Source organism: Arvicanthis niloticus, chromosome 19 (genome assembly GCF_011762505.2).
Source record: "Arvicanthis niloticus isolate mArvNil1 chromosome 19, mArvNil1.pat.X, whole genome shotgun sequence".
Classification (NCBI taxonomy): Eukaryota; Metazoa; Chordata; class Mammalia; order Rodentia; family Muridae; genus Arvicanthis; species Arvicanthis niloticus.
The window spans coordinates 50787751-50814102 of NC_047676.1; the positions used below are offsets into that span (position 1 = coordinate 50787751).

Here is a 26352-nt window from a genome sequence, read left to right on the forward strand (position 1 = left end):
AAATAACATTTGAGACCTCATAAATATTGTTGATACAGGGACTAAGGGATGTTCTTTGCTCTTGGAGAGTACAGGACATGTATATGAGGAAAAAAAAAAAAAAAAAAAAAAAAACTTAATTTTCCCAGGCTGAAGCACAGAAGGAACACTGTGCTTCTAGAGAGAACATTCTAAGTAGGGAGCGGCATGCCAGGGGAGTGACAGTAACGTGGAACTTAAAAGAAAATAAGGAATTTGAAGGCACTGGCAGAAGACTGGGTGTGCAAGTCTTTCCAACACAGGTGCATTTAAATACCTGTCTTCCCTCCCTTCCTCCCCCACCCCAGGCTCATCCAAGGACCAGTTTTCAAAGGGCTTAGGATCTAAGGGTCCCAAATCAATAGTCTCTGCATTCTAAGGTCCAGGGTGAGCTAGTAGATAGAAAGTTATTCCTCCTCATTAACTCGTATTAATTAAAAATTAGCCTTCGGTTTAGGCTATACTCTCAGCGAGTTTATAGAGTTAAAATGAATCACAGCATTCTCCTGTATATCCCAGTCTCACAACAGGAAGACAGATCACACAGCGACGTCAGGGTTTGAGAACTTAGTTCTCCACAGCAATCCTTCCTTTGTGAGTTCTGTCTAACTAGGGAGGGATAACATTCCCGTTTAAGCATCCTAGAGATGGGAGGCTAGGCAGAACTGCTGTGTTTTGAGATTCCTGGGCTGTGAAAGTCACCTGCAACTATCTTAGACCACCTAGGACAGACATCAAGAAAGAACACAGACTGTCAAGTCTCAATAGCCACTTCACCCACAGTCTGTAATGGATGAGAGCCTGGAATGACTTGTGGAGAGTTTGTCTGCTGTGTCTTTCAGTTTTGTGGGGACTGTTGAGGAGAACAGTGGACAAAGAAAGTCATGATCTCCAAAGTCCCTTAGCCCTACCTAGGAGTTCACTGTATGTAACCTTTGGAGCTGGAGAATAATTCTCTCAGTTGCCAGCCATCCTACTGGTATCTTAGATCAGTGGTATTTCTCAAGCAAATTTTTGCTTGTTTGTTTTTCTGTATAACCTTGGCTGTCCTAGAACTAACCCTGTAGATCAGGCTGGCCTCAAACTGAAGAGATTCCCCTGCCTCTGCCTCCCAGAGTGCTAGGATTAAAGGCGTGCGCCACCACCGCCTGGCAAGCTAAAGGAACTATATGTTATAAATGCTAATTACCTTAGCTTGCTTCCTGTTGCTATGGTAAAGACTGCGGCCCAAAGCTACTTGGGGATGGAAAGTTCTATTCTGTCTTAGAACGTATAGTCAGTCCATCATGAGGAGATGTAAGGGCTGGAGCCTGGAAGCAGGGACTGAAACAGAGGCCATGGAGGAACACTGCTTCCTCAGTCTTTATTCCCATATGCCCCAAGACCATCTGCCCATGGGTGGCACAGTCACCACTAGGCTCTGCCCTCCAACATCGATGAAAACTCAAGACAACCTCCCACGGGACAGTCAGATGAGGAGCAGTTTCTTAATTTAGGGTTTCTCTTCCTAAATTACCCTAGTTTGTGTCAAATTGATTAAAAATTTTAACTAACCAGCACAGATATAAATAAATAACTTATATACATATATATGTATATATTAAATTGTAGACATATATTATGTATATCATGTATATACATGTATATATGCATCTTTTTATATCTGTGCTAGTTAGTTATACATATATATGTACACAATATCTAATATATTATATTAGATATAAATGTATACATCAATATAGAAATATATATTGTACTCTTCATAATAGTAGTGTTTTATATGCAACATAGCTCCTGCCTCAGCCTGTATTTTTTTCATAGTATATAGATGTTTATGGAAGGAGAAAAAAATAAGCTAAATTTACGTTGTATCTTACCATGATTCTGGATTTTTAAACCTCTCTTCTTGCTTCTGTGAGACTGTGGATGTAGGTCTCCTCCCCCTAGAAAGATTTTTGGAAATGTCTGAGAGAACCAGCTGGCCCTCTGTGTGACCTTTTACCTCGACTTGTGACTGTGATCACCTCCTACAACCTACAGCTCCATTACAGGGTACAGTCACTGTGGGCCATTGAAAGGGTACAAGCATAATAGGGTGGACCATGCTGTGGTACCTTCTGAAGCTATAGAATTCTCTGGCATCCATTTAAGGCAGTAGATCCTGCCTCTGACTCATAAAGGAAGCACTCAAGAGCAGTAACTAGTGTAACAAGACAAAGAAGATGCAAGGGATTTAATTGTCACCCTGGTGACCTGTGTGATCATACAGCTTTCTTCCAAACTTAAGCAGCAATTCCTGAACAAGGAGTATAAAGTGGCCAGTGTTGGCAGTGGGCTTCTACACGCCATGGCCAGCTTCACGTTGGGTCTTTCATACTTGCTAAGTATTTACAGCATCTCATGGCATCCTTAGAAAACAGTGGTTAGATCACTAGTGGGGCTGTGTGTGCATGTGTAGAAGCACGAGAACTACATACATCTGTCTTGGGGATTGAGAACACCGAGAGCACTTTGTACACCCCGTTGCTGCAGGTGTAGTCTCCTTTTCCCTTACAGCATTGAAGTAGGCCTGCTGTGGAAGCTTCAGCTCACAGGTACAGGGAGGTGGATCCAACAGCAGTCAGCAGTGTAGACTCCCGGGATGAGTGGATGGTCAGCTCTCTCATACCTTCCTTTCCAGGAGAGCTTGATCATGGGACAGCATCAATCTTTCAAAAGAGCTTCATGGTCTTCCTTGTACCCTTCCATCATGGATGGAGACTGTAATGTCCCAATTTTCAGCCCTTGCTCAAATAACATGTCAGGCTTAACCCCTGCAATTAGGAAAGTTTCCACTCAGCCATATTGCTTTGTTTAAATTCTTGGTGCTTAAGAGAATCTCTAGGCCTCACCAGCACTTGGTTCAGTAACTTCAAGAACTCTGGGAGCCTCTCAATTACGGGGTAGGGACAACCAAATGGTATGACTGTCATCCTTCCATATTTCCTTGTATTTCCAGAGCTTTGGGCTAAATACAGCAAGAGTCATCTAAAACAACACAGGAAAATAGGTAATGAGGAGTTGAGGTTATAGTTCGGTTGGTAAAGTACTTCCCTTGCAAGCATGGAGACTTGAGTTTGATCCTCCAGAACAATGGTCCCCAGCCTTCCTAATGCTGTGACCCTTTATTACATTTCCTCATGTGGTGGTGGCCCCCTGTCATAAAAGTATTTCATTGCTACTCCATAACTGTAACTGTGCTACTATTATGAATCCTTATGTAAATACCTGATTTGCAGATATCTGATAATGTGAACCTCCAAAGGGATCATGACTCACAGAAGGGGAACTACGACTCTAGAGCCATATGGGTGCAGACACCTAGATTCAGTGGCCCTTGTCTCACCACTGCGAAAGCAGAGACAGGAGTGTGTCTGGCTTTGCTGGCCAGCCAGGTTAGCCTACTTGGTGAGTTCCAGATCGTGTATCAAGAAACAAGGTAGACAGCACAAGAGAATAGCCAGCTAAAGCTGTCTTCTGAACTCACACGCTTGTACACACACACACACACACACACACACACACACCCTACACAACACTCATATACGTATATAGCTAATAAAGCAAGAGTACTTGGCACCCACCAGGCTCTGCTGGGTTTTACACAAATTCATGTGACCCTCAGTTCTTCTCTGAGGCAGATGCTATAAATAGAAGTGCCCCCATTTTCCAGACACACAAACCAAAGTAGAGAGACATGAGTAAAGCAGCCACAACCATCTGCTAGGACGATGATTTCAACCCAGTGTGAGTCAGAGGCTGTGCTTTCAATGCCTACTGCACACTCCTTCACCACGTGTATCTAATTACCAGTACCTCTAGTCTAATGCTCACAGCAGGAAGGCCTAGCAACACCAGGCTATAATCAAAGTGCTAAACATAAAAAACAGACTGTAAACGTGACAGAAGTTCCAAAGAAGGAAAGACTACCAGCAGGCACCAAATAAGCTTAAGAGAACAGGGGGTTAATCTGTGCAGGCCTTAAAAGACAGTTGCAGAGTTAGTACACGGGAAAGTAGATTTGGATAGCCCCAGCAACATGAATAGAAGTGCATATGTGAGGTGGGTCTCAGGTGTTGTGAAGTACACAGTGAGCCTCGTAGGTTGAAGCCTTGGTTTGTGTTGGAGTAAGGTGTGCAAGCAGACTGGAGCTGGGGTGGAGGATGAGAGTCAGGCCACATCACAAGGGCTACCAGAAGAAAGACATCCTACCCCAACAGAGCTTTACAAAGAAGATCGGACAGAAACAGTGGTCCTCAGTTACCTAAGGCCAAATAATAAACTGACAAACCCAGACTGAGACCTTGAAGGTACTCAGTTCAGCCCACTTAAAATTCCTTCCCTCCCACTGTGCACTAATCATGGAAAGACTTGAAGTAATTAACCAGACATCTAGCAGTCTGCCTGCCTCGTTCTGTTGTGGTTGCTGTTGTTTTTCAAAACAGCTCTCACAGAATTTCTCTGAGTTCTCTTGCCTCAGGTTCCTTGTAGCTCATGCTGTAGCTAGGTGGAGCCACTAGGTGGCAGGCTTCGCAAATAGCACCCAATATTTTTTAATCTACTGTTTCTACCAATGTTTCTGATTAATATTTGCACGATGCATCTTGTACATTTCTATTACAGGAGCTGCCTTTGGTGTATGTATATCATTCCAACAAATTGCTTTTTGAAAAGTCATAGGTAGAAACAAGTAGGTTTAGCTTTTGTTGAAGGAGGCATTTATTCAGACGGAGCCTCTCGATGTGCTGAGTCAGCGGGCCCTGCTCCTCTCTGTTTTCTAGTGAGAAACTCATTAATTGTACTCTATTTATCGTATACAATTTTATCATGCGTATGCCTCCTTCATTTCTCAGTGATCTAATTCTCCGAGCATGCTCCACATAGCCCATGATGGTTTGCTGACCACCACTGTGATGAACACAAGCCAAACACTAGAGAGATAGAGGGGACCAAGCAGCTGACAATCCAATCGTGTGGATCAAGTTATGAAGGAGGAGCACTAGGGGATGAAGGACAGAGTAGCCAGGCTTTGATGGTTCCATTTCCCATCTTGTTCTCTGAGAACGAGAATCTCAGGGTCCTTGAAACTGTTATCATTATCTATAGTCTGACAGTGACAGTTCTTTCTCACCTTAGTAGTGACCCAACCCTCGGATCAGATTATAAGAATAAATATTATACATGGAAATGGCTTTAAAACTAAATTGTATTTTTAAAACACCAGGTGGCATTGTTAGCCTCCTACAAAGATATGAAAGTCTGAGCCAGGTGTGATGGGACATAACCATAATTCTAGCCCCCAAGTGCCTGATGAGGAAGGACTGACACAAGTTTGAGGCCAATGTGGGGCTACCTTGTGAGTTCTGGGCCAGCCTGATCTACTGTCTTAGACTGTACTTAAAAAAAAAAATGGGGGGTGTGTTGAGATGCATTTGAATACAGGCCCCAGTGGCTCATGGGATAAGTCAGCCCTAGTGATCATACGGAGGTGTGTGTGTGTACTCAGTATAGGGAAGTGGAAAAGAACACCCATGAAAGGTGAGTCCCAGCTGCCTGTTGCCCCTTTGCATCTATCACAGGGGACAAGGGACATGGTTATAATGTCATTGTATCATCATGGGTTCATTCAATTTATGAAGATCTCCTTCCAAGAATCTTCAATAGTGAATTTTCCATTTGGTGAAAAATAAACCAACCTCTCCCATTGAAGTAAGTGTAAACGTTTTAAAGTTCTGTGTCTACATGTAAGACACACAACATATCTTTCTGTTGGAATTCAGACCCCATCTACCCAAAATATTTTCTGCCTATCTATTATTAGGTGGGAGATTATACTTCTAAAATGCTATGTGAAGACCTATGAAGGCACTAATAAAACACTATGTCTTTTCAATAATAAGCCAGAGGTAAAACATGAACAGAAGAGCTCCCTGAAGGTGGTCAACCTGTGGGGCATAACCCTCTGGGGTTTGCAAACTAGATAATGTAAACATGTGATCACATGTAAACAAACTAGATAATGTAAACATGTAATCACATGTTTACATTAGAGTTCCTAAGGGTAGCAAAATTATAGTTTTGAAGTAGCAGTGAAATAATTTTGTGCTTAAGGATCACCATAACTGTATCAAAGAGTCACAGCCTTGGAAAGGTTGAAAACCACTGCCCTAAAGAAATATAAATAACTAATGAACCATCAACTCATAGAACTGAAACTCAGAAAAGAATAATAGTGGGGAGACACCAGTAGGCAACCAAGACAAAGCATGTCCTTAGAGAATCTTTGGTGAGATGTTTTCAGACATGTAAGATGGATAATAGAGAGCCACGGATAGGACGTTAAAATTGTTGATAAGATTTGCATATATTTATACATGCTCAAAGAAAGACTAGTATGCTCTAGGGATGATATAGCTTTGTAATTTAATGCCAGGGTTTGCTTAGCATGCGCCGAGGCCCTCAGTCTGATCCTCACGCTTCCTCCTCAGAAACAATTAAAACCCAGCAGGAAACAGATTGAAATATCATCAGTTGTAGCTGAGTAGAGATTTCAATGATTTTTCTTTTACTTATGCTTTACCTTTTTTTTTTTTTTTTTTTTTTTTTTTCTTATAATAGCATAAGATCCTTCCCCATCAGGGGAAAGAAGGTAGATATCAACCAAGCAGAGGTCTGTTTTCCCAGTCTCCGTTCCCACAACTGTTATCTTTCATATTGGCTTAGAACTTAGTGTCTAGGAAATCATTCTGGCGCTTTAAAAAAGCCCTTGTTCTTGGGCTACTTCTCCTTTTAAGTTTATCATAGCCACCTCTGACTTTGAAAGACTGTATTTACTCCCTGGCTATTATGACATGTGAGAAGAGCTTGTAGGTACCAATCTGCCCACCTGACCCGGCACCCCTAGGCCTGCCTGCTACTCACCTTCATTTCTAGGACCTGCCTAGTAACCGCCCAAGGTGAAGTGAAAGGACTCAGAAGTCCACCGGGAATTGTTGCTGTGCATGACCTGGTTAGCGAGCTTTCCCCGTGGGCTGGCACATAACTTCCCAGCTCTGCAAGGTGACAGGTTTTATGACAATAAGAGAGGAACCTTCTAACATCATTACAAATAAAAGTCTCATTCGGTTCTGTCACCCTATGATTTCTAGGTCAAAGAAAAACATGAAACAGAGAAAGAAGGAAAATACATCAGGCCAGACCAGACAGTTCCTGGGCACATTCATATATAATACATATGGATGAAGATAGCTGTTATTTATAGAGTCCTTTCCATGTGTCACACTTGGTGCTAAAGGCTTTGCAAACTCTCATTTACTCCTCTGCTGAGCTCTAGGAGATGGCGGGGTCCTGCTGGGAGCTAGTACAGTCATGAGAAGCAGCGTAGGGCAAGCAGTCCTACTGATCTTGGGTTTGACTCCAATATGTGGACTCCCACCTCACTGAAGAGACTTGTTGCTTCATCTTCTCCCCATTTGGATTGGCAGGACCTCATTGGTCCAGCATCATTTAGCAGCAGGGGGTACCTTTACATGATGAACCTATCTTTTTATGTGTCTTTGAATCTTAGTTCTGACCTTGCATCTTCACAGCGTTTCTTTTTAACACCACCTCAACTTTTTTTATTATTATTAATAGAGTGGGAATAAGGTTTCAATCACCACTACCCCATTTGAAAACACATCAATCAAAACGGGGCCAGCCAGGAGAAACAGTTACAAGGGCCGGATGGTGAGACGAAGCAAGAAGTCCAAGAAGAAGGAAAGTCTAGAAAGGTAAGTTGGGTTGGCCTTCTTTGAAAAGTTGGTATCCACCTGTGTTGAGTAAAATATATTCCTTATCAAATAGTCTGAGAAAGATATGTTTCACCATATATGAGAAATGCTATGCCACAGTTCACAGGAGACATTCAAGTTCAATGGCATTGCATGTGTAGCAGACAGAGTTATTATCTCACTGTATATACATTGTTTTTATTGTTTAGCATGTGTGGGCACCATGAAAAGTCCTGTGCTGGTTTAAAGTTTTGTTTTATTGTTTTGTGTTTATGTGTAGGTCCACACATGCCACAGTGCATCAGAGATCAGAGATAGCCTTGGGAGCTGGTTCTCTCTTTCAACCTTAGCTCAGGGGACTGACCTCAGGTGGTCACACTCCCGTTAAAAGTGCCTTTACCTGCTGAACCATCTCAGCAGCTCCTCTGTATTTCCTTTCTCCTTGTGGTGTTGTTGCTGTTGTATTTGTTTAAGCCTTTAGATATCAAATCAGGAGAATTGGATTTGACACACTTAACCATCGGGACATTTTCCAGAAGAAATCTGCACTTAAAATAAAATGTCCTGTATGTAATTAAGGAAGTCTTTTTTGTGTCTGTTTTTTAATATCATATATCAAAAGAAACAATAACAAAAAAAATACCCACATATTTAAGCCTTTCAAATAAGCCTGGAAATAAAAGGCTCTGCATGACTGAAATCTAGTGAGGGGGTGCACATTAGCAGACGAGGAAGCACCGAAAGTTCTATGTGCAGACTGAAACATGTGTGAGCCTGGCCCTGGGAAGGGGTGTTTCTTTCCAGTCTAGGCATGGCTCCTTTGAGCTACAGTAGTCTGGATCCTCTGTTCACCTGAGCCTGAGTCTCTTCATTCTGAGTTTGGATAGAAATATAAAAGAAGTGATCGAATAAAAGTTCTTTATTAACTCCTAAGCAGGAAAACATAATAGAGCCCATCTGAGGTAGAGAACCCTACAGGAGCCACTTACGTAGCCAGATTGGTGGGGGTCAGGTGGAGTATGGTATTAGAAGGTAGAGGTGATTTTATGAGTTTAATTCTAATTTTATGGTGATGTTGAGGTTCTTTTATTTGGCTTAAGTACCGGGCATTGCACCTGGACCTCTTGCACATAAGCAAGTATTCTACCACCGAGCAATGTCTTTGGCTTTCCTTTTACTTTGCTATTGTTTTGATTTGAGACGGAGTCCCAGTTTCCCAGGGTGGGCTTAAATTCTCCTGGTAGTTTTGTTTAAATTAATTTTATAGTGTCAACAGACCTTGAACTTAAGATCCTCCAGCTTCAATGTGCCGGGATTACAGACCTGCACTTCCTGACTCAGTTTCTCGTTTTTCATGGTTGGATAACAACAGATAAGCCCCAAGCCTGGAAAGTCTAAAATAACCATGTACCCATATGAGTTATAGAGGGTTATGTACACTTCAAAGACGGAAGTAGAATCTGGTACAGCAATAGAAGGTGGTCATTCTGCAGACTTAGAAGAAAGCAGAGCACTTCTTCATGGGCTTACAGAGCCATCTGGCTTCTTTTTATGTGTATGGGGGGTCTGCCTGCAGGTATGTCGATGCACCATATGCTTGTCTGGTTCCCACAGAGACCAGAAGAAAGTGGCAGGTTCCCTGAAACTGAAGTTAGAGATGGTTGTGATCCACCATGTAGTTGCTGGGAATCAAACCTGGGTCCTCGGAAAGAGCAGCCAATGAGTGTCCTTCACTGCTGAGCCATCTCCCCAGCTCTTCATGTCATTTTGTCCTAAATGTATCTATTCCCCTTTTATACAAGTTCTTAGATCACTCTGAGTCTCTTGAAGGGACACTATATTTTCATTGTTTCTTCAGGTTACACAGGAAAGTGCTTTAATGTTTAGTATTATGACAGCCATCTGTGTAAGCTTACCAGGGCTGGCTTAGGCATCTGTGGTAAAGGTACTGTGTGCAGCTACAGCACTGAGAAGCCTTGGGCACCCATGCATTGTTTTTCTTATCATGAATTCTTTTAACATGAGTGTGCATTTGTATCTGCTGCCCACTGATACAATGGCCTCGGCTTCACCTTGCTCTGTGCTTCCCATGTAAACACACAGTACACATTGCGTGGGGCATATTTAAAAGTCCACAGTGGACGACAAGCACAGCAATCAGCCCCCTACAAATAAAAGCCTCTGCCCCACACCTGTTACCATAAAGTAAATCTATACCCAAGGCAGAACTCGTTGGAAGAAAAGTCTTATCTTTGGCTTAAGTCACATCAATACATACAAGGCATAAACGTACTCAGAAGTAGCGTTTTAATATTTTATAACTTTCTTACTGTTTCTTGCTGTTTGGAATTAAGACATTCTTCATGTGTACTGTCAGCTTCCTAAGCCATGAGAAAACTGTCCATACAGAAGTGGCATGCTGCCATTTAGTAGGTCAGCTGTCTTGTCACTGTGTGACAGGGTGGCACTGAAGACTTAGCTATCATGAGGATTGTTTTAAGAAGGTTCTGAGCCATGTGCTCTTGTCTTCACTAGGAGGAGATCTCTCTTCAAGAAGCTAGCCAAGCAGCCGTCTCCTTTACTCCACACCAGCCGGAGCTTCTCCTGCTTAAACCGGTCCCTGTCATCCGGAGAGAGCCTCCCAGGTTCCCCAACTCACAGCTTGTCCCCACGATCTCCAACACCCAGCTATCGCTCTACCCCAGATTTCCCGTCAGGTGAGTAGATCTTCTAGCCTAGTCAGCTCTAGAAAGGAAGGTATGAACCAGGCAGGGCTTAGGAAAGCAGACTGAATGGCACATGACAGACAGCACTCACAGAGAGGACACAACTGGGGGCCATTCTAGCCATCAGAATAGAGTGGGTTAAGAGGGCTGTGGGGAAGCTTGTGTAAGAAGCCTTCTCTGAACTTCTGGGACCAGAAGTTGACCTTCCCCAGACCAGAATGGGATGGAAGTATAGGAAGAAATGGAAAGACATCTGGCTGCTCACTGTCTCGTGTTTTCCACCCATAGGTACAAATTCCTCCCAGAGCAGCTCCCCAAGTTCAAGTGCCCCAAATTCCCCAGCGGGTTCAGGGCACATCCGGCCTAGCACCCTCCACGGCCTGGCCCCTAAACTCAGCGGGCAGCGGTACCGCTCTGGAAGACGGAAGTCAGCGGGCAGCATCCCACTCTCCCCACTGGCCAGGACACCCTCTCCAACTCCACAACCTACCTCTCCTCAGCGTTCACCATCCCCACTGTTGGGACACTCACTGGGCAATGCCAAGATCACGCAGGCCTTTCCTAGCAAGATGCACTCTCCCCCGACAATTGTCAGACATATCGTGAGGCCAAAGAGTGCAGAGCCACCCCGCTCCCCATTGCTGAAGCGGGTGCAGTCAGAGGAAAAGTTGTCACCCTCCTATGGCAGTGACAAGAAGCTCCTGTGCTCCCGAAAGCATAGCCTGGAGGTAACACAAGAGGAGGTGCAGAGGGAACAGTGCCAGCGGGAAGTGACACTGCAGAGCCTGGAGGAGAATGTTTGTGATGCACCATCCCTCAGTCGGGCCAGACCAGTGGAACAAGGCTGTTTGAAACGCCCTGTATCCCGGAAACTGGGCAGACAGGAGTCTGTGGATGACCTGGACCGAGACAAGCTGAAGGCCAAGGTTGTAGTAAAGAAACCAGAGGAGAAATATGAATCCCACCAGAAACCTCACAGCCTTGGTGGTGATTCAGAAAGCTATGCTCTCTTCAGGCTGGAGGAGAGAGAGAAAAAAGTATACCCCAAGGGGATGGAACGGTCGGGTCATTTTGAAAACACATCAGCAGAGTCACCTTCTGTGAGCAGCCTGTTGAAGGACACTCTTCACAAGCAGGCCAGTGTGAGGGCCAGCGAGGGGGTAACCTCAGACAGGTCAGCTTGCAGCCTGGCACCAGGGGACCACAGCCAATCTCTAGGTGACTTTAAACGGGCCTCTGCTTCTGGCATCCTCCATGATAGTGTGTGCCCCATCTCTGACAGGCCTGCTCCTGGAAAGGTTGAATACTCGGAGAAGGCCACTCAGGCCAAAGAGCTCCTTCGAAGTGAGAAACTAGACAGCAAGCTGGCCAATATTGATTACCTCAGAAAGAAAATGTCAGTGGATGACAAAGATGACAGCCACTGTGCCATCCTGAAACCCAAGATAACATCTAGCACCCATGAATGCCTGCCAGGGAACCCCGTGCGGCCCATGGCGGGGCAACAAGAGACCCTGCCAGCGTCTGAGAACCGGGCCTTCATCAACAGTACCCACACATCTCAGATGAGTGGTGTTTCCTTTGTTCCTCTCAAAGCCTTAGCTGGCCGGGTAGAGAATGGAGGAGAGAAACCAGGCTTAGCTGCTCCCGAGTCCCCTGTCAGGAAGAGCCCCTCTGAGTATAAGCTAGAGGGCAGGTCAGTTTCATGCCTGAAGCCGATTGAGGGCACACTGGATATTGCTCTCCTGTCTGGACCTCATGCCTCCAAAACAGAGTTGCCTTCCCCAGAGCCTGCACAGAGCCCCAGCCCAGGCAACAACATGGGACTGTCGATACCACCAGCTCTTCCTGGTAGCAGTGGGAAAAAAGGAGACTCCACCAGCCTGAGAGAGCCTTCCTCAGCCAACTTAAAAGCGAATAAATCTTACCTGTTGGAGCCTCGGTTCCTGCCCCCGAGCCGGGCTCTCCAGGACTCTCTCACAGCTCCTGGGCCAGAACCGAAGTCAAAGCAAGAGAAGAAGGTTATTCATCCTTCTGCCAGGAGCACAGCATCTGTCACAGAGAGCAACCTCCAGCAGAAAGAAGGTGGTCCCACCACACACCAAGATCGCTCCACTGACACCAAGGTCCTCCCTGGCCCAGGGCAGACCCTACACAATGTGGACCTACCCAGGCTATGTACACGTGCCCCACTCCCACCGGAAGGGGTGTCCTCAAAGGAGAAGCCAGGTCTGAAGGAACCATCCGCAAAGGTGAAAAGTGAGTTGTCTGCCATGAGGGATGATAGACACAGAGATCCCTGTGTGAAGCTGTGCCCTGCAGAGACTGGTAAAGCCAGTGACAGTTCCAAACCCCTCTCCTCCGGGGGAAGAACCCACCCTGATTTCTCCAAGCAGATCCAGACTTCAGAGAAAGCATGGGCATGCACAAAAACAAACCACAAAGATAGCCAAGATGAGGTGAAGTCCCTGGCCAGGGAGGACTCGGCTTCACATCTGTATGAAAAGGAGATAGGCCGGGCAAGAAAAGGCCCAGAACCCAAACCGGAGGTTCCCAAACAGGAAGTTCCTGCTACCCGGTGCCCTCCTCAGCCGCCAGGAATTGAGGGTGAGAAGCGCGAAAAGCCCTCCGCTGCCCCCTCTTTGCAGAAACAGGCTCCCAAAGAGCCAGACAGGAAGGAACAGGCCCCGCTAAGGTCTGGAGGCAGTGGTCCTCAACAACCCCCATCCACCAAAGAGCTGTCTAACTCAGCAGCCTGGCAGCATAGTAGTAGTTCTCCAAGTCACACTTTAAAGAAGGAGATGGGGACCAAAACCCCCGCTGCAGAACCAAGCACCAGCCTTCAGGACACTCCACGATCTGCTACAGCCACCACCACTGCCATTGTCACTGCTACTACCAGTGCCGGGCACAGTGACTGCAGTAGCCATAAGTCCCGGCCTGGCCCTGACCCCAGCCCTTCAAAGTCTAAGCACCAAGACAGGTCCCTCTCCTCACAGAAGCCAAGTGCTGGGTCTGCAAAAGGCAAAGAGCCTGTCACTCATCCCCTAGGTGGTTCCATCAGAGAAGGCAAGGGTGGCGTCAAGGGCCCATTGGACACGAGTTCTGCCATCCTGACCACCCAGGGCAAAGCAAGTGATGTGCTTGTGCAGGGAGAAGGGAGGGTCACTATCCTACTCCACGCTGAACAGAGTCCTCTAGATGCCACACTGAAAACCACCAATGGAGGGAGTCCCCCAGAGATGCAGGAGAAGCATTTACCCAGACCAGGACATCCAGGCCTCAGCGAAGCAACAGACCAGAAGCTTCTCACTGCTGGTGAAAAGCAAAGCCTGTCTCCAAAGCATCCCAAACCATCCACTGTGAAAGATTACCCCAGTCTGTGCAGACAGACAGACAAAAGCCCAAGTCAGCAGGCTACCCCTGGGGACAGGAAGGCAGAAGGAAAGAAATGCACAGAAGCACTTTATGTTCCAGCCCCAGAGGGCTACAAGCTGGAGGCCAGCCCTTCCGTCCACCATGGTGAGTCCGGACTCAAAGGCTCAGAAAGGCCAGCCATGGGCATAGGGAAGGGCTTCTCTGAGTCCAAGGGGAAAGGGCCTGGTCCCCAGAAGCCAGTGGCTGAAACAGGCAAGCCCAGCGGTATGAAACGGTCACCTTCTGCCACAGTGCAGAGCTCTCTGCGCTCCGCTGCTCCCCCAGAAAAGTCTCTGAGTTACTCAGCCAGCTTTCCTGAGGCCCAGCCTGGAGTGCGAGAGGTCACTGCAGCCAACAGCAGCAGCCCCTCCTCTGCCAAGGCTATAGGGGGGACCTCAGAATTCCCAGCCCCCAGCAGCAGGGACCACAAGAAGCTTCAGTCTGGAGGAGATGGCCGCAACCAAATGATAAAGAGTGACTCTCTGCCCTCCTTCCGCCTCTCCAACTCTGCCCTGGAGTCACATTTGCAGGATCCACTGGTGCCCAGCACAGCAGGCCACCGAGACAGGGCATTGTCAGTAACTGCTGCCACAGGAGAACCCAAAGGGAGAGAGCTTACCCAGCCTCCCCCAGTCAGGAAACAGAATGTGGGCAGGGAGGTGACCAGAGCACCCCCCGCCCCAAGCGCAGATCGCCCCCTCCCTCTTTCCTCAGAGAAAGACTTTGTGGTTCGGCAGAGAAGGGGCAAGGAGACCTTGCGGAGCAGTCCTTACAAGAAGGCCTCCTAACCTGCAGCTCTGGTGACAGGGCTATGAGACCCAACCCAAGCATAGCCGTGACTGGGTCTTTGTCACCTTACAAACCAGCACTGTATGGGAATGTCCTCCAAGCAGAGCCCAGAGGCTCACTGAGGACGAGGAGCGACAGAAAACAAAACAAAAAAAAAAGGGAACTTTCTTCCAGATGCCTTCCCAGTAGTCACCGGTAAAACTGTTGCCAGATAGTGTTTGTACAACGCCCGCCTTCCCAGCGGTGTGTGGGTGAGGAAGAGAATCTCTGTACATAACCTAGCAATGTGTTTGGTTCGGGTTGTAGAGTGTGTACCTTGCCGCTGACCACCTTGTTGACCGAAGCTTTTCTAAACTGAACATACTTGTTTTTACCACTTAACCATAACGTAGTAATAAAGCGAAAGTGGTCAGTCTTGGGGGCGGGGGTGAAAATAGAAACCCACCCGGAACTGTGCGTGAACACATCCTATGTGTTTTTGGTCTGTGGTTTGAGAATAGTTAAGACTCCATTTGTAGAAGTAGAGTTAAAGATGAAAGGAAGCCCTAAATACAGTGGATGGTGAGTTTATTTGTGTGTGTATATTTAACCAGGATTTCTGATAGTACTGAATCTGGCTACCTGTATTTCTGAGCTGCTGCATTTGAACCCCTCCACTAGGAGTGGCCAGGACAGGGGGAGCTGGGCATCTATTTGACAGCTCTCATAGGGGACATTTTGACCCTCAGGTCCAAGTGGCCAAAATGGCAATTGTTTTTGTCTCTGGGTTATATGTCTGGTCTTCACTGGAGGGCACACAGGGACTATAAACACACTGCAGGTCAGCTTTCTTTCTTTCTTTCCCTCCTTTCCAAGCTCTTACCCTCAGGCCTTTATGCTGTGAGTCCAAGAAGCACATGTTTATGGCAGGTGCTGTACCAGCCCTGCCGGTGAGGAAACAGGAAAATCACTGGCTGCACACAAATCTGCCAGCCCTTAGGTGGAGCGATATGCGTTAGGCATTGGAAGAGATTTTAAATTTGCTTTTGTTGAGGAAAAGGAGGGGGGGGTGGATTTGGCATCATAGCATATATATTAAAGAATAATCAGGACATCAGATACATTTTAATACATAGCTGGGGCCTTATGTTGTAGATGAAGCTTGCTGTTTTTAGCAAGTTCCTGGGTTTCACATTCATCTCTGATGCATTGAGTAGCTCCATGCATTTCATAACACAATCTCTTTATTTGTATGCAAAAAAATTACTGTATTAATAAAGAGCATCATTTTGTAACAAGGAGACTGGAGCTATTTGGTGCTTGAATGTGAGCATCCTTTTTACTTTTGCTAAGCCTTATTTAAATTTTGTATACCATGAAATATGTAGAACTTGTCAGATCATTTTAGCTCTGAGGGTTTTTCTGGGTTGTTTCTGTTGTTGCGATGGTCTTTATGTTTTGTTTTGTTTTGTTTTTGGTGGGTTTTTTTTTGGTTTTGTTTTGTTTTGAATTGTAAGATGGCACTTGCTGACTAAGACACAATGCAGACACATTTTAAAAGATGTTTGGGATCCATAACAAGACTTTGTTCTATAAGAGGAAAAAAAAAATACAAACGACTAATGAATCTAGCTCCAGGCCCCTCCGGGGGTGTCTTGGTGTCTGTACACCATAGGATTGTTTATGTGAGCACAGCCCTGTGGATTGTAAATCACCTAGCGAGGTTGTAAGCACTCCAGAAACAAAGGCATCGCATCACCAACTGCGTGGTTGCCCTTGGTTGCAAAGCCAGTTGGTGATGGAAAAAGGAAAGGAAAAGGAGTTTCCCTCCACCCCTGTCTCCCCACCCCAGACAGTTCCAGCCATCCCTCCATCACTACATTATAAAACTGTAGAACAAACATATTTTTTTACAAGAACTCAAATGGGTCTCAAAAAAATGGTCTCAAAGCTTATAATGCAGATCTGGTTGGCAGATCTAATAGCCCAGTCATTCTCCACTCAGACATCAGGACAAGTCTGTCCAGGAGGTAGTTCATGGTTTACAGCCTTTGCTTTTTAACTGTCTGGTTTTCTTTAAAGCACAGCTAGCTGCTTGTTTACAAAGGATATTTTTATGTATGTTTTGTACAGTGTATTATCATTTTGCCAAATTTGTTTTTGCATTTTGGATAAGTAAAGGAGTACTTAAGGTTGCTTACATGTGATACCTGTTTGTTGTTGTGAACTCTCCCCCAACCAGCTGGTAGAATTTCTCCCGTGTTCTCTTTGGTCAGTCTCCGTGTGGTTGTAAGACGTGCCCCTCGGTAGCGCTCCCAGCTGTAGACTTACCAGCTTCAGTTTGTTAGGATCTGTGCAATAAAGTGTTTGCAGTCTTATTTTCTCTGAGAAATACCCCATGAATGTCATAATTGTTGTATATTGAACAAATATTTATACTTATGCAGTTGCATAACATTGAATAAAAATTTAGCATGAAAGGAGACTGGTGTGTGTTTTCCGAGTATGTACAGATACACGCATGTACACATGATCCCTTGGGTTCTCTAGGAATGCTTTTCGGTGAACAGAATGGTGTGCCTCTTTTCTTTTTGCCCTACACAAATAGTTTGTTCCTCGAGGAAAATCTTCTAGCTTATTCCTCCTTATCACCCCCAGCCTTCCACAGAATATACCAATGTACCCACAGATACTCACCACCTTCCCAGCTAAGATGTCTCATCTCCACATGTTCTTTAAAATCCCAGTTTAATGATTACTCCCCAGTTTCAGAAACCCCTTTCCTAGCTTCCTTCTTTACTAGACAAAGAAGCATATGCACTTGATAGTTTTCAGAGCCCTGTCACTCTCGATACCAGGGTGTGGCTCCCCAGCATCTCTTTTGTGGGACATCACCATGCCCTACTACTAACCAGTATTGTCCCACTACTAACCAGTATCCCCCAACATGACTCCCTTTTTAATTAGAGTCCGACTAATTTTCTTCTCACACATGTATACCCAAGTGAACACACATACACAAAAATCCAAACACTCATTCCTGTTCTCTAATGTTCCTTCTCTCCCTCAAACCTGCCTGTGTTCCCCATCTTTCCTCTGGTCACATCCTAATTTTCTACCAATAGGATCTCTTTCTGGTAAAAACAAAACAAAGCAGCAATAACTAAAACAAAACGTGTCTGATCAGTTTCACAAATGCTTTCATTAACTCCCTCCCCGCATCCCACCCCTGCTCTCCTGCCCTGAGCATCTTTAGTCAGTCAGTCTCTCCCCAAAGTGACTGTAGAAGCTTCCTAAGTTTCCCTCTTTCTACTCTCAGCCCTCTACTGTTTCTCACAATGACCCTAGAGAGATTTTTACACACCCACCCCCCCACACACACACACACACGCACACGCAAACACCATACTGCTTTAAGTATTTAAAATCCTCCCTTAAACATTCTTTTTTAGTCTATCTTTTAGGGACATTTCCTTTTGTTTTAAGAAAGTTTCAGGTTCCCAGTACTTTATAGAGGTTTTTTTAGTTCACATTTCTAGAGCTGAAAGCCCAGAATTGACTGGTCCCAAGTGTTCAGCCTCTGGCCAGGGCTTCGTGGCAGCAGCTGTCATAATGGTGGAAGCATTTGCAGAGAGATCTATAGCAAGATGGGAAGCCAGAGAGACTCAGGAGCCAGGCTTGTTCTTTTCTCTATAAAAAGCTACCCTTCTGAGAACAAACCAAAGCCCAAGACAACTAACTACATTAAACCCTACCTACTGTGGGTGCCATTTCCCGTGTCCTACCTACTTTTTACTGGGCTTTAAGAGCTGGGTGCTGCCATCTTGGGGAAGGAGCTTCCAGCGTTTTCTCACTTCCAACAGTAGCAGTGAGTAAAGCCCCAGCTGGTGGATATGCTGTGTCTAGGGTGCCAGGATAGGCCTTTCCTAGCAGGCTATGAAATTCACTGCATGATCTTGGAATTCTCTGTTCCTATGTGGATCTTTCTGAGATCCAGGCTTCCTGTTTATCTGTCCTGCTTCTTTCTTTCTGCAACCACAAACATAGGAAATATTTCCTTAGCTGAATTGAAGAAAAAAATGTTAATAGTGCTTATCATTGTTGCAGCTACTTCATGAGAGTACCACATTATATACTAGATGCAAATATCATTCAAACCGTGTCCTTGAGTTACATGCTGTTTCACTGTAGCCAGTAGAAAACCATGACCCAGAAGACAGGTTAAGAGGCAGCCTAACCTTGACTTGCAGGCCTAGGAGTTGACCTTCTGTACTCTGACTGGGCATCACGCGCCCTCTACCTCCAGTCAGGTCTTTTCTTCCACCTTCTGTTTTTGTAAATTATAATATGAAAGGGGTCAGAATCACAACATATTTTTTTGCTTGCATACCATAATTCTTCCTGCTAGAAGGCATAGTTTTATAAATGAAAATGATCACTTTACTAGAATTTGGTACCATGCTATGAAGAAAAAAGCTCAGCCTCCCCATGAAGGAAAATCTCTACAGAGTTTTAAGCACACACATTTCCAGAACCACTAGTAGCTACAGCAGTAGTCGTCACTCAACCAGTCTCTAGTGAGCATATAACGCATTAGAGGAAGAAATGAAAGACCGAGGCTCCAAAGGTACTTACTCTGTTCTAGACTGAGAAAAATTAAAGAGATCATTACAAGGCAGATTCTGGACTGCTGTGTCCCTGTGAGTCTAGTCACTGGGATGGAATTCCCTTTGCTATGTTTTTAGCATCTACACAATACTGTTGGGGATTTTAAAAGAAGAATGCATCTTTATGTATGTGAGTTTGAGTGCACATACACATACACACCCCTTGTTTGTATGTCCAGTGCCCATGGAGGCCAGAGGAAGGGTATCAGATCCCCTGGAACCAGAGTTATAGACAGATGAGCTGCCATGTGGGTCCTGGGAAGTAAACCCAGGTCCTCTATCAAGAGCAGCAAGTGCTTTTATAACACTGAGCCATCTCTGCAGCCCTTGTTTTTTTTTTTTTTTAATTTTATTAATAATTTTAAATAATTGAAGCAATCGTATTTGTCTAATAAACTGAGGACTATATCCTTTCTTGAGCCCAAGGCATTGTTCTTAGTGAATCTCTAATGATGAGGCCATAGCTTTCAGAAATTATAAATTGTCTTTCAGCATAGGAATGGGAATTATGGAGAGAAAGGCCTAAGAGTATCATGCTTAGATAAATAGAGGGGGAAATCACTTCCAAAACCAAAAACACTAATCTACTCATGAGAGGAGATCGTCCTGGCCCCCAATGGTCAAGGTCTTCTAAGCCCATCCCCCACATGCTCATGAGTCTCCTGGGACTCTTCCATGTCCTGCTTCAAACAGCTGGGTAGGGCTAAAAGTTCTGAAAATCTAATAATCTCTTCAGTGAATTAAATGCTACTCACTATCTGTTTGACCGGAGCAAGGAATTACCAGACTGGCACATCTATCTCCTCAAGTGTTCTGAAGTACAGTCAAGGAAGAGCAAAGACAGAACAATATTGTTTGAGTCACCTCCCCACTCCATGAGAAATCACCAATAGAACATTAAGATATTTGCCATTTATTAATGAGAAAACAAAAGATATTACCCATATAACTGCTAGTGCAATTACCTAGAGTTTAAGGACCCTGCCCATTCAAAATGGATCCAACAATGCCTGGATCCCCCAACTTCAAAACCAGCTTGAGGCTGAGATTCTCAGGTCCTACTTCTGGCCCACTCATTTTTCTACATTTAGCCCACTTGTTTCTCCATTAAAGTTTGAGACATTCTGTTAGCATTTCTTTCTGGACTTCCTAGAAGAAAGTTACTTTGGGTCTCTATCAAACATACAGACTTGAAGCTGCATCTCAAAGCCATTGGTGTAAAAATCTACAGGAAGGGGCTGAATAGCACCCTTTAACTGATTCAGCAGTTAAGAGCACTGGCTGTTCTTTCAGAAGCTCCGATTCTTAACACACACATGGCGACTCACAACCATCTATAACTCCAGACTTGGGGACCCAATGCGCTCTTTTGACTTCCACGAATACTGCCACAGTGGTGCATAAACATACAGGTACATAAAACACCCACACACACTAAATGCAGTTTTTAAGGTGGGGTTTTCCTTGTTTTTTATTCTGCAAGAAGTCTGGAAAATGGTTTGTAATCAATCAATAAGATTCCACCTAATTCTTCTGATTAGGGCTGGTCTACAAGTGTGCTAACCATGTGTTCAAACTTATCTTTGGCTAGTGTGTGACACTACTGCTTTAGACCCTTAGGTATGAGATGCTCATAATTATCAATAAGGAAGTAACTTAAATATTTGCTTACCTACTTCACATGCTTAGTGATGTCTTCCATCTGCCATCTTACTTGTGCCTCCACATAATCCCTTGAACCAGCCTATGGTTTTCCCATTTTCCAGGCAAGGAAACACCCCTACACATGCTGGCAACCTTTCCAAACATCACCAAGTAGCATAGGATGCCAGGCTGCTCTCACCAAATTAAAACACCATTCTTCCTTTAACACAGAAAAAGCATAGAGTGCTAAATTGGTGGAAAATCACAAGGCAAAGGAAGATGATCGTTTTCTATAATAGGACCCCTTTATTAATCAGCAATTTCCCACCTAGAATTTTTTTATTCCCAACACAAGTGCAACATGAAGAAATCTAGCTATGTCAACTACAGACACATATGCCCTTCAGTGAAGGTCAAATGTTAGGAACTCAAATATTAGAAAATATTAGGATGGTGAAGTAATACTAGAAATTTATTTCCTACTAGTATGTTTAACTCATTCCTCAAGACAATACATGTGTGTTATTCCTCTCTATTATAGTTAGAATTACACACACATCATACAGTAAAAGCTAGATGTGACCAACACATTGGAAAACCTACTTTCATTACTTTCTGCATATTTGGAAGCCAGTTGTCCTAAGTCAGGGTCACATTCTTGAGAATTCCGACACCTCAAACTCCTGACTAGAATCATTAGCCCCTATCCTTACACAGAAAATGTGACAACATCTCAATGAATTCTGAAACCACAGATTACAAAAGACAGGGTCATTTTCTCATATCTGCAGTTGAGAATAGAAAGTCGATCTAGTTGAAAAGAGAATTCCTTATACCAATCACTTAAGTTTACTGATGTTTATTGAACAAAGAAAAGCACAACTTTTATCAGGCAAGATTTCAACTCCTGACAGTGATAAGACAACAGTGGTAGGAAAATAGAAGCAGAGAAAGGATCACTGGGCACAACCTAAATCACCTAGTCAATTAGTTACAGAGCAAGTTGTTTCCAGCTTAAGCAATTCGCTGCCTTGAGGGCCTTCTTTTACTAACCAAACATGGCTACTATAATTGAACACTAGTGTTTTTGGTTCATTGGCTTTAGTTCTGAGTCCAGTCTACATCCACGGTTTCCCACAAATCTTATTCAACAATCCCTACTGTGTGAGAACCTGACCAAGATCTAGACCAGTGCATCCACTCTCAGGAGACATCATTTCTAGAATATGGTATCCTCATGAGCAAACATTTGAGTTGTCCTTCCAGGCTAGAGACCAGTTACATCCCATCAGAAGGCGACATGTAGACATTCAAGACTTTGAGGGAACACAGTGTTCAAGTGGAATGATCAAACTACTAGAACAGTCTCTGGAGCATGATTCCTAGTCAAGGTCTTCCAGGAGAATCAAAAGTCAGACAACTCAAGAACAGGCCACAAGAAAAGTCTAGCCTGCCTCTTTTATTCAGCTTAATTTACTTGTAACTGAGTATCTCTGGCAGTCCCCAATGCACTTATATACATTGAACACAAATTATTTGTTGTACAGTCTTTGTCCCCCTTCTTCAGCTGGTAAGTTATCTGACACCTCATTTCTGAATGCAACTAACACAGGGATAAGTTGAATCTAGAGGTTTAATTGCCTGCCCAGTCCTTTTGTGTTAGAACCACTGGGATTTACAAAAGAGTAACTGCCTTGTCGTGATAGTCTGTATTTTTGGAAAATGTGTTAATGTCTAAAGCTTCTAGAAGGCTTTTTCTAGTAGGTGCTACATGAACATTCCAACAGGTATACCATTCTAGGAGTTCAGAGGCTTCCCCAAATTAGAAGATACAGACTCAAAAGTTCTGAAGTTTTATTTCAATCGCTAACACCTCCATCTCTTCTCCACATCTACAATTAGTCTGTACACTCTACATCAGACTGCAGAGCCTTTAGCAGTGAAAACTAAGACTCAACAATGACTGAGAATCCTTGATGCCCACTCTGAGTTCATATTGAAATTTAAATTCCAATGCAGGCAATCAGATTTGGTCAAACCTTGAGGCATTCACTTGAATTGCATATCTCAATATTCTTAGCACAACCTGGCTTGGTATGAAGGCAGAGAAAACATTCCTTGGATTTCAGTCAACATCTCTTCTTCCTGTTGTAGGATTAGCTGTTTTAGGAAGAGTTTCTCTACTAGTATTATAGGAATTCTTTATCTTGTCCAAGAATAAGATCTTTATGTCATCAGAAGCCTATACTTAGTAGGGTTCCCTTCAGTGAGCTTACCTGGAAATGACAATGCTTCAAACAAGAGAGAACAACATCTGTAAAATGATGTTTCCCAAGGAGAAAGGATTCATTGACGTCATCACACCATAGTCAGAGACCAGCTGAGAATTCACTAGAAGAGTCACAAAATTGATAAGAAAACTCTGTAGGAATAATTTTTTTGTGTACTGTGTAAAGATTATCCTTGTGTTGTTATGCAAATGCTGGGTTCTCTGCCCTCATATCTTGTTTCAATCTGGACACAGCATTGTAATGCTTATGTCAAGAATCCCCAGTGTCAAAAATTTATGTAAGCAATGTTTACCATTTATTCTCTACCTTGTTAATAAAAGCTGATTACCCAATGGCTAAACAGAATAGAGAATAGGGCAGGACTTCTGCCAGCCAGGGGAGAGATAGAAAGTGAGAAGAGAAAGACAAATTGAACCAAGAGGAGGGAAGAGAGAAGACATCATGAGAGTTCAATTGGAGCATGGAAGGCCCTAAATGCAAATATTATGGGGATTTTGGCTGAAATTAGCTTAAAGGTAGATTAGCTTAAAGGCTTAAATATATATCAAATGACTACCCAGGTATTGCCATAAAGGCTTAACTAAATCTTGGTCTCTCTGTGTTGTTATTGGGGAATTAGCTAGGAAAAAGAAAAACAGCTGCTGTATTAATTTACAGCATATATTTATATTAAAATTACCATTTACAAAAACCAGTGTCTACACCAGTCTTCTAAAATTATTATGATCAGACCATGAATATTGGGTTTCTATTTGAATTTTGTAATTTTTAATTCTGTTTTTATTTCTGTGTACGTGTATGAGCTTGTATGAATATATATATATATATATATATATATATATATATATATATATATGACACATGCATCTAGGAGATCATAGAGGCCACCAGATGCTCAAAATTAGAGTTACAGAAAGTTGCAGGTGCTGAAAATCCAACCCATTTCCTCTCCACCAGCAGCAGTAAGTGTTCTCAATACCTGAGCCACCTCTTCAGCCCCTCATATGTTTCATTAACGTATCCACACAAATACAATTCAAAGAGGATCTAAGACTACTTACTGAGTGTGCTAAATCCTGGGAAAAGCATTGTCAAGCCTAACGCTCATCTCCATCCAATAGTTTCAAAAGACCTATTTTGTCAAATTATAGAATACAGCTTTTTCTGGAGTAAGAACAGAGGTTAGTAAATTACTATCCTGCATACTTACACCTTTGATATGGGTGCTCAAGTCTCAGAAACACTTTACTTACTTTCTAACTTCAACCAGCTTGATCAAAAAGCTTTTCCATAAGATTCATCCCCCACAAAACTTACAACCTTACTAGCCATTCAATTATTTGTTCTGGAGTGTTTTTCTTTTTTTCCTCTCTCTTGCTTTGGAATAACTAGTCATTCTACTTTAGGCCAACAAAATCACTTTTAAAACAACAACCAAAGACTTTTACAAAACAGCCTTTCATACTTTTCTAAAGGGTTATTTTAAATTATGTATGTTTTTGTGTTAATATAGACATGTTACTGCAGGTATCTATGGATACCAGAACAGGGCACTGGATACTGAGAGCTGGAGTTATGGGCAGTTGTGAGCTACCTGGTGTGGGTATTAGAATCCAACTGTGCCATTTTACTGTGCAATAGCAGAAACTCAACTGCTGAGCCATCTCTCAAGCCATCCCCTGGAGCTGAAGTTACAGACACACAGTTGATTGCAAATCATATGACATGGGTGCTAGGAACTGAACTTGGGTCCTCTGTAAGAGTGACAAGTGCTCTTAACCACTGAATCATCTCTCTATCCCTAACAGCATAGAATTTCAAAACACTATCTCACACTTGGCAATAATAGATTGTTGCTTGCTCGTTTTTGTCTTAATAGTCTAAGACTATTCTGCAGTAAATTATAGGCTGAATAGATTTGAAAACTATTTAGAGAGTGCCCCATCCAGCAGCCATAGAACACATTCTTATTTTCATTAGCACATACAAAACAATTTTTTAAAAATAGACCATGTATCAGGGCTGAAGAGATGATCCAATGGCTAAAAACCCTTTCTGCTCTTCTGTGGGACTGATCCCAGCACTCATATTGGGTGGCTAGCAACCACCTATAACTCCCACTCGAGAGATAACATCTTTTCTAGGTCCTGTGGGCATCTGCACACATGTGCACACACATGTGCACACACGTGCACACACACACACACACACACACACACACACATACATACATACATACATACTTAAATACATTTTTTTTTAAAATTTTGAGACAGGGTCCCATTTTGTAGTCCTGGCTGGCCTGCAATTCCCTCTGCACATCAAGCTGGTTTTGAAACTCCCCACCTTCCTCCCCAGTACTGGGATTAAAATATGCCCCTCAATGTCCAGCCAAACTGGATAGCTATATGTAGAAGGGTGAAATTACATTCTCTTACCTGTACTAAACTCAACCCCAAATGGATCAAGGATGGAAACATACATTTGAAACTTTGATGGAAAGATAAGAAAGTAGGAAAAATGTTTGAACTTATAGGAACAGGAAAAAATTTTAAACAGGACCCCAACACCACGGACATTAAGGCCACAATGGACAAATAGGACCTTTTAAAACTAAAAGTTTCTGTATTATAGCAAAGGACACCAAGAGGCAGTCTACAGAATGGGGGGAAAAAGGATTCTTACCACCTATACATGTGACAGAGAGTCAATTTTTTTTGAATATTCAAAGAACTGAGAATCTAAACAAGAAAACAAAAAGCCAGGTTAAAAAAACCCTGAGGCATGGGACCCTATCTACCGTGCTACTCTAAAACTATGTGAGATCTAAGAACCTGAACACCAGGTAGGGACCAGCAGAGCCAATCAATCCACCTGCCTGCTTACCATGCCACAATCTATACCTCAGCCTGGGGCATGCATGTAGGGTCTCTCCCTCGAGAGCCAGTCCACCACCTCATCTGTCAGGGGCAGCCTTGCTTATACACTGAAGGCCTAAAATCAGCCATAG

At 43.7% G+C, this 26352-nt stretch overlaps 1 protein-coding gene across 9 annotated transcripts in view; it reads left to right on the forward strand.

Moving 5' to 3' along the window:
* The window catches only part of LOC117723774 (microtubule-associated serine/threonine-protein kinase 4), a 349397-nt gene extending 332172 nt beyond the window's left edge, over window positions 1-17225 (forward strand). For all 9 annotated transcript variants that reach the window (XM_076916253.1, XM_076916254.1, XM_076916258.1 and 6 more), the window contains 3 exons: window positions 7693-7829; window positions 10365-10546; window positions 10844-17225. In XM_076916253.1, the coding sequence (XP_076772368.1) occupies window positions 7693-7829; window positions 10365-10546; window positions 10844-14760 (4236 nt within the window). In that variant the 3' untranslated portion in view covers window positions 14761-17225. The remainder of the gene's footprint in view (window positions 1-7692; window positions 7830-10364; window positions 10547-10843) is intronic.
* Window positions 17226-26352: the final 9127 nt, after the last annotated feature.